The sequence below is a fragment of the Arachis hypogaea genome, chromosome 1 (assembly GCF_003086295.3).
Source record: "Arachis hypogaea cultivar Tifrunner chromosome 1, arahy.Tifrunner.gnm2.J5K5, whole genome shotgun sequence".
NCBI lineage: Eukaryota > Viridiplantae > Streptophyta > Magnoliopsida > Fabales > Fabaceae > Arachis > Arachis hypogaea.
Genome location: NC_092036.1, coordinates 103600172 through 103609169, shown reverse-complemented (window position 1 = coordinate 103609169; position 8998 = coordinate 103600172). Strand labels below are relative to the sequence as shown.

Genomic DNA, 8998 nt, shown 5'->3' with positions numbered 1-8998 from the left:
TCTATTGTTCACATTATTTACAAAAATCATTGTCTACCTAACAAAACCAAAAATTAAATGCAGAAAAAAAGAGCGCGTCTAAAAATTTGGATTTTTTACTTAAATAAAATAAAGGGAGAAAGAAATTACTCCCCTAAATCATAATTTGAAACATGAATACCCTATTTCCACTATTATATAAATCGTCTTAGGGGGCTGGGGTTTATATAATATGTTAGTCTTGCCACCCTAGGACGATTTATGCATGAATGGGGATTTGGAAGGAGGCATAAATCATGCCAGGGCTCAGGAGATTAGGAGTTGACATAAATCGTCCTAGGCTAGAGTGAGTCACATGTTGGCAAGCTGAAACTCACTAGGGAGACACAATTTACGTGCAAAAGAGAACACCCAGTATTCTAGAGCAATTTATGCTCATTTATGAGACCCTCGAAGCCCTGGCGTGATTAATGTATGAGGGAGGAAACCCTAAGGAGGCTGCAACGATGTAAGCTCATTTGGACCCCTGTAGACCTTGCGGCGATTCATGAATTGGACCACCAGCCTCCATTTCCTTCCTTGCCAAAAGCTTTGGGAGAGAAGGTGGGTGAGAAAGATAGCCAGCAGCGAAGGGAGGGGTGGCAGTGAGCTAAGGTGGTCGGCATTATCCGGCGGCGGTGCGGTGGCGGATAGGACGGAGTAGCCACTGTCCGGTGTAGTGAGGCAGAGAGCGGCGAGGTGTGCGAGGATGACTGCCAACCTAGGAGACATGTACCGCTTGAATGGCATTGCGTATGTCGCATATTTATCGACCAAGAGGTTTGTTATTGGAATCCATATTTAGTTGAGTTGGTTGATGTTATAGTTCTTCTGTTAGTTACATTGGTATGTTGATGAGTTAAATATAGTTTGAATATGGACGTTAGAACATTGGGTCTCAGCATGTTGTAGGATGCGTTGTCTAGTGATCTCGTAGGTTCTTGGTTGGTGCACGACATGTTATACGTCGAGTTTTTTAATGATGGAGAAAAATTTGTTTATGATCAATTTTTGTTTTTTTGATGTTACACATGTGATAAAGTTAGGCTTGTGATGTTAATCTTCTGATATTTTTATGATCGACATATAACTAGTGACTTTTGTGGGTTCTGAGCCTGTTGAACATGGTTTTATTGTGGATTGCTTTGAGATTTTTGTATTTATATAAATATATCACTGTTTAATTGTGGGTTTAAAATTTATATTTTGCCAACCAACTCGATGCATTAGGAGCATTCATAGGCAACAGAAGATAGTAATGCATGATTGTATCCTGCCCTACTTAGATCGTGCAAATTTGCTGCATGTTGCAAGGTTGAATGATTATTGGTTCAAGCTTGATGAGCCACTGATTAGTGTATTCGTCGAGCGGTGGCGTCTTGAGACCCATACTTTTGATATGCCGTTTGGAAAATGCACGATCATGCTACAGGATGTGACATACTAGTTTGGCCTCCCTATTGACAGTCATGCAGTGAGTGGGTGTTTGAGTGATTTCGAGCAGTTGATGGAGGGGGGAAGCCTGCCTGGGTGTGGTTTGGAGAGTTATTCGGTGAACTTCCACTGGATGATTGTATCGATGATTTCATGGTTTCCTTTGGGTGGTTCCAAAACAAGTTCAGAGCATTGCCACCTAATGCGTCAGAGCATACGGTACAGATCTATGCACGCGATTATATTATGATGTTACTATTAACTGCGCTTTTTGCGGACAAGTCTGGTGCCAGGGTTCTCACCCTCGACTAAACCGAATGCAACTGGGAGAATGTTGGAGTTTCCATCCTGTGCGATCGCCATCAGCAGAGTACCACCATACTTCCCATATAAATGGGTACCATCGATAGAAATCAGTGGCTTGAAATACTTGAATGCCTCAACACAGGGAGGAAACATCCAAAATAATCGATGAAAGAAAACCCTCGCTCCATCCACCGTATTACCTGCCCTCACTTGAGAAGTACGCAACATGGCTATCGTGCTAGGCAGATACAACTGAACCTCGATGATCCACCTTGGTATATGGTTGTAAAACTCTTCCAAATCTCCATATATATGAGCAACCGCCTTCTGCTTGGCCATCCAAACCTTCCTGTAGCTGGGCTTGAAACCAAACTTGACGAGACCGCGTTGTGCAACACCTTTACCGAGACTGATGCATTTGCCATGACCAATAATAGAATCGAAGCACATATGACATGATAATCGAGCTTCCTGTGATATGTCGATATCTTTGTTGCCATATATGTGTGACGTTCGTTGTACTTTCTAACTTCCCAGTACCCTTTCCTCTGTCGCATAGTCACACGTATCAGCCAGTTACATCCGTTCTTGAATTGTACACACTTTCCATAATACTTCAATTGGTCAAATTCAAACACTTTATACTCTATACCACGACGAATATTGTAACCTTTGACTGTTAGTACAGCTTCTTCTTTGGTGTTAAACTGTTGCTCGATTTCAAACTCATCTGTGCCAAGCATACTAGGCCTGTCTCCTTAGATAATTGGGTGCTGCTGATCTGGAAATGCAGGTTGAGTCATTGCATCAAAATCCAACGTTGAGAAGTGGCGAGGGTACTGCTATGTCTGGTTGCTTGACTGGTTTTGTGGATCCCCAGCATGTATGGTGTTTTCCTCACCATCGCTTTCATCACCAATAATCGGTGGCTCCGAATCCGACCCATCATCGCCTATAGCCTCCGCAAATGGATCTCTCTCTCTCTCTCTCTCTCTCTTTCTCTCTCTCTCTCTCTCTCTCTCTCTTACCTCGATGAATACTGGTGTACCGTCTACTACAAGTGCTGCTCCCATTGCAACTGCAAGCTCTCCAAAGGTATGGCCGTCACCCAAGTCAGCTGACTGAGCGGACAAATCAGCCGCAAATGATGGAGATGAAACAAAGGGAGTCACTGGTTGTCTTGCTGGAATGGCGCTGGAACTCCCTTCCATCACGTCGGTTGGCGGATTCGGAGCAGATCCACCGAAACTGCCCTCGACATCAACCATTCTGGCAAATAACTCCATAGCGCCCAAGTCGAAAAATCTTGTTTGGCTGTAAAATATAACTCGAATATCGTCATCGCCAAGCATCTCGTACTTTCCAAACTTAACATAACCTTGTCTCAATGAGATAGGAATTCGAAAAAATAATTGCTTTACACATTTCTTTCTAGATTTTCCTATCTTCTGTAATATATACTACTTTGTAATTCCATCAATGTCGTTGATGGATTTACGAACTCACTAATCTGCTTTTTACTAGAAAACGTGACACCCTCACTTGCGTTTTCATCGATCTTCCCTTGATGATGAACTAACAAAAATATTGTATCACTCATCTCTCAAATCTGAATCAACTTCAATGTGATTCGGTTGGCACCACACTCATTTATTTATATGGAATTTGTCATCATAAATCGTTCTAGCCTTGTTAGGTTACTATATTGAACGTTAATCGCTCTAGGATAGTGAGGGTTAGTGGAAATGAGCGTAAATCGCTCTAGGGTGCTGGGTGTCCTCTTTTGCACGTAAATCTTGCCTCCTTGGTGAGTTTCAGCCTGTCAACATGTGATTCACTCTAACCTAAGACGATTTAATTCCACTTCTAATCCCCTCTGGAGTCCTGGCACGATTTATGCCTCTTTCCAAATGCTCATTCATGCATAAAACGTTATAGGGTGATAAGACTAACATATTATACAATCTCCAATCCCCTAGAACGATTTATATAATAATAGAAATAGGATATTTACGTCTTAAATTATGATTTAAGAGAATTTAGTAATTTTTTTTTCCTTTTATTTTATTTAAATAAAAAACCCTAAAAATTTAGAAGAATCATCTGAATTAAGTGAAATAACTAAATAAGAATAAAACCATCAATGATCAATGTTAACATGCTATATAAGTAAAAGTAGGACATGACAACAAAACTTAGATTTTGGCGCAAAATATGATAGACGAACCAGGAAGTAACTTGTTTTGGTGTTGGGGAACATTTTATTCTACAAAATGGACAAATGCATCTCATGACTCAATTATTTCGTGGATAGGATATTTAAATAAAGAGATATGGAAATGGATCATTTGTATTTTTTTTCTTATTAGACAGAATAAATTAAAGTATGATTTTTCACTTTTAATTTTATAAATGGGACCAGAAATTAATAAGAGAAAACAATGAATAATAAGATTAAATAATGGATATTATCCATTTTTTTCTCACTAAAAATGATCCACTCTCAAGAGAGATGCTATATGTAATTTTCATTTATATTTTCTTTTTAATTTTAATATTAAATCATAAAAAATATAAAATAAAACTAAAAAATTATTTTTTTTCTAAAATTAAAAGTGAAATTTGAATTTACAATATCAAAATAAATATAAAAAATTTATACTATTTAAATTATGATTTAAAAAATTATTTTTTAATATAAAACAAATATACGTAAAAAATAATATAAATATTAGTTCTCTTAAATAAAACAAAACTACGAGTCTATGATGGACAATCACGTGTACTCACCAGTATACTGTACTCTAAGGTTAGCCAAGAGGGTCACAACTCACAAGCGACAAATCAAAATCCATTGCACGGATTAGAGGTACATTCCTTCCATTTGTCTTTGATATTACACATTAATTTTTTATTGTTACTAATATAAGAATCGCATTGCTTTGAATCGTGCAAGACTGCAAGGAGTCTTGTCCATAATTTTTTAATTAAAATGTATAAATTAAAAAGAAAAAAGCATGAGAGAAGAGACGCCTAGTCAGTTGTGAGGTTGGAAGCAGCGGTGATTAATTGTCTAAAGTATAACATTGGGAGAAAAATAACAAAATATTTAACATCTTGCTTCCAATTATTCTTGCCTTAAGTGCCTGGGATTAGTATGATAGCTGCTTAAAAACGCAGCTCACAGTCTCACACCGCTCCAATTATATGCATAATGCATTGCATTCTATAGATGCAGCTGATGAAATAATGTGGCTATGTGATAGTTAATGAGTTATGTAATTCATTGATTATCTTTTACTATGTTATGTAAATTCATCCCAATTATTATCTTTTGCAATTTTTTTTCTTATTTAGCAAAAGGAAATTGTTTGACAGGATCATGACTATGTCATATGAATATATTTATTATTTTAGAAAAAGAGGTACTCTGCTCATCTGCTGCATTCTGGAAAAAGCTAGAGCCAGGTTTCGTGAGGCAGAGTGCTACATTCCTAGACAGAGCAGAAACTACTGTTGGATCTATTTTTATCAGAAAAATAATAAATGACGAGGATGGCAATCCTTGTCAGTTAGCAATACATTACCATAGCCACGTTACGCCATTCATTACCATTAGTAAATACCAATTAATAATAATCATAGTCATGACAACATCATAGCAACACCAAATACCAAATGCCAACTGCACTTTGAATGAACGAGGCATTATTATTTTCGTTAAACATAAACAAAGAACGCGTTATCGTTAAGGGTAGCGAAACTGAAGACGGATTAAAATGACGAAAGTACCCTAGGGGAATAAAGCGAAGTGCGCAGCGATGAGGCTTCAACTCAAATAGAGGGATGCTGCCTGTGGTGGGAGCAGAAGCAGTAGGCTTTGGCCCTTTGTACAGTAATGACTGGCGACTTTTTAATTTACAAAAAGGCGTGCCTCTTCCTCGATTCGTCGTGCCTTCAATTCTATCCAATCAATCCCAATGCCCCCCATCTTCTCTGAGACCAAAATACCCCTATTCGTCTCTCCTCTTCTCTTTTGTAAGGAACATTAACACGAGCAAAGACATAGGCGCTCGCTACTGTTAGTTAGAGCTGCGAGGGAAAGGGAGAGATGGCGAAGACCACTACTCCTAATGCAACGACGTCGTTTCAAGTGATCAAACCGGAACTCTACGCACACAGTCCAGTCCACTACGCCGTCGCTTTGGGCGACCACATCACACTTTCTAGAATCATCTCAAACCTTCCACGCCTCCCCGATCCTTCCCTAATTCACACTGAATCTGACTCGCTTGCTCAGGAACGAGTCGCCGACCAGATTGCCGCCGTTCTAGACCGCCGCGACGTCCCCAACCGTGAAACGCCTCTACACCTAGCAGTTCGCCTCAATGACCTCTACGCTGCCCGCGCACTCGCCACCGCTGGCGCCGATGTTTCGCTCCAGAATTCATCTGGCTGGAACGCACTCCAGGAAGCGCTCTGTCGCCGCGCCTCCGAGATCGCGCTCGTTCTCCTCCGCCTACATCACCGTAACGCGTGGTCCAAGTGGCGCCGCCGCCTCCCCCGTGTCATCGCCGCTCTCCGCCGCATGCGTGACTTCTACATGGAGATCTCTTTTCACTTCGAGAGTTCTGTTATTCCCTTCGTAGGCAAGATTGCTCCATCCGATACCTACAAGATCTGGAAGCGCGACGGAAACCTCCGCGCGGATACCTCCCTTGCTGGCTTCGACGGCCTCAAGATCCAGCGCGCCGATCAGAGCTTCCTCTTCCTCGGCGATGGCGATCACGCGCACGAAGTTCCATGTGGATCGCTTCTCGTTCTGAACCGCGACGAACGCAAGATCTTCGACGCATTCGAGAACGCAGGAGGACCGATGAATGAGTCCGAAGTAGCTGGATTCTGCGCGCAGACTAGCGTTTACCGTCCCGGCATGGACGTCACGAGGGCAGAGCTGGTAGGAAGAACGAATTGGAGGCGACAGGAGAAGACGGAGAGCGTTGGAGAGTGGAAGGCTAAGGTGTACGAAGTGCACAACGTCATCTTCAGTTTCCGGTCACGGAAAGTTGCCGGCGTAGACTCTGACGTTGCAGGGAGTGAACAGGTGCTGCCATTGGAGCTGGACGAAGATGAAGACGGTTTTCTAGTTGCAGAGAATCCAAGCTTCGGGTTCCCAATGCCGGACAAGAGAAGGCACAGTAGCTTCGTTCGTGAAGAGAGGGAGTGGGTTCCCCTCGGGAGGAAAAGCGTGGACCTACCATCGCTGGCGGCTCCTCCTCCAAGAAGGACATCGTCGAGTTTGAGCGTAGCGGCGCCGCCTCAGACTAAGGAGAAAGAGACGGTGAGGAGTCTGCGGCCTTCATTGTGGCTGACGGAGCAGTTTCCGTTGAAGACGGAGGAGCTGCTGCCGTTGCTGGACATTCTGGCCAACAAAGTCAAAGCGGTGAGAAGGCTCAGGGATTTACTCACAACCAAGTTTCCACCGGGAACGTTCCCCGTAAAGGTAAGGGCATTATTTGAATTTGATGCGTTGTTCATGTCCAAATCAGTCTTTTTAGACAAATCAGATTCTGTTTTGGATTTTTTTCCCTTTTGTTATATTATTATTTTTTAGTATTTCCTCTTTAGTCTTTATTACTGAGCCTGGGTGGGTCTTTTGATGGTATCAAGCAACGACTTGACTTGACATGAGCACCATTATAATATATGAAATCTGAACTTCTGAAGAGAAGCTTTGGTGGGACCAAGTGTGGTCGGTGATGACTCTCTTTTGAATCAACGGTCACGGATCGTGTGGGACCCTATCATCCAAGGGTGCATGGTTGCATGGTTCCTTCCATTCCAGGGTCAATGGCGCAATGGTCCCGCGCCAAAGTATGTCATGGAATGAGAATATGACATGAAAATGCTTAGTTTTTGTTGTTTGGTGTCTCTTCCTTTTGTTTAGCATATTGTAACTTGTAATTCAATATTCTACGTTAAGGAGGGCCATGTCAATGTCGGGTGGTTGACCATCTTTGATTAAATACTTTCACTGTTTCGCATGCACCTAGCTTAAGAATGAATATTATGGTGTTTGATTTTATTTGACTGGGTTTTCTGTGGGGTCAGGTGGCTATACCGGTTGTCCCTACGGTGAGGGTGGTGATAACGTTCACAAAGTTCGTGGAGCTTCAACCTTTGGAGCAATTCTACACTCCGTTCTCGAGTCCTAGGCATTTGGTGAGTGCGGAAAAAGATGATCAACATCAGAAACAAGAAAGCCGCAAGTCATTCTCCTCCTCCTCATCGGCAGCAACCGCGTGGCTGAGACGAAATAATAGCCATTCGGGTAGTAAGCAGCAGCAACGAAATTGTTCTTCGTCGGCATTAGATTCGGACCCTTTTGCCATTCCCTCAGGATACACATGGACCAGCGTGGATGACAAATCGCGGAAAATGAACAAGTCCAAGTCTGTGAGGAAGTCCAAGTAACCCTAAGGGGAAAACGACAAAACATACAAACACAATACAATTCTACTAGGCTGGAAGATGGATCCGAAGAGGCCGGGGACATGAATGAATACGTAGGTGGTATATATCCTAATTATTTAGTTAATTAGGTGCTTATAACGCCCTTGTTGCCTTCAAATTGTAGATAACCCGTCTAATTCTTTTACCTTTAATCAACTTGGGTGTGGCGGTTGGGGGATGGTGTTTCTGTTAATAGATGGTGGATTTGGCGGGCAATTAAAATTAAGTAGACCTACATTTCTAGAAGTTTTGTTTTGTCTCTCTATTGAACTGCAATTATATATATACATTCTTTTCTTTCAATATGTCAATTCTGCATTCGGAGCTTGGGGGAATGGAAAGAGTTAAGCTTATTTTCGGCTAAGTTGCAATCACAATTATTCCTTTCTTGACGTGAGGTTAATGTTATTTATATTTAAAATAAGGTGATATAACCCATCATTATTAAGGCAGAAGTCAACTCCAAGATAGAGAATGAGTGTAAAGATTAGTTCAAGAATTGGTTGTCACTGGTGTAAGAGAATCTAGCATATATTAGTGAGATACATACTCATTCAATTGTAATTGATAAGATTCAAAGAGATACTTATGCATTAGAGTGCTCTGCCACTAATTTCTTTTGCTATAAGTTACTGTTTGTTCAAATTCCTTTACTATTTTCTGATTCTTCTCTTCTTTTCTTCATCTCTAAGGTTCTGGTATAAAACCTTTATATTTTATAAGGTCA

General features: G+C 41.4%; 1 protein-coding gene across 1 annotated transcript; it reads left to right on the top strand.

The window, feature by feature from the left end:
* The first annotated feature begins 5454 nt into the window (after positions 1-5454).
* On the top strand, positions 5455-8574 carry LOC112705817 (uncharacterized). The gene is made up of 2 exons (XM_025756783.3): positions 5455-7261; positions 7870-8574. The coding sequence occupies exons 1-2, from the start codon at positions 5870-5872 to the stop codon at positions 8230-8232; spliced, it is 1755 nt and encodes a 584-aa protein (XP_025612568.1). The 5' UTR covers positions 5455-5869; the 3' UTR covers positions 8233-8574.
* The last annotated feature ends 424 nt before the right edge of the window (positions 8575-8998 follow it).

What these genes read in the sequence shown, in the direction of transcription:
- LOC112705817 (XM_025756783.3), top strand. Translation starts at nt 5,870, where the DNA reads ATGGCGAAGACCACTACTCCTAATGCAACGACGTCGTTTCAAGTGATC. An exon ending in CGGGAACGTTCCCCGTAAAG is followed by an intron (nt 7,262 to 7,869) that starts GTAAGGGCATTA and finishes CTGTGGGGTCAG; the next exon opens with GTGGCTATACCGGTTGTCCC.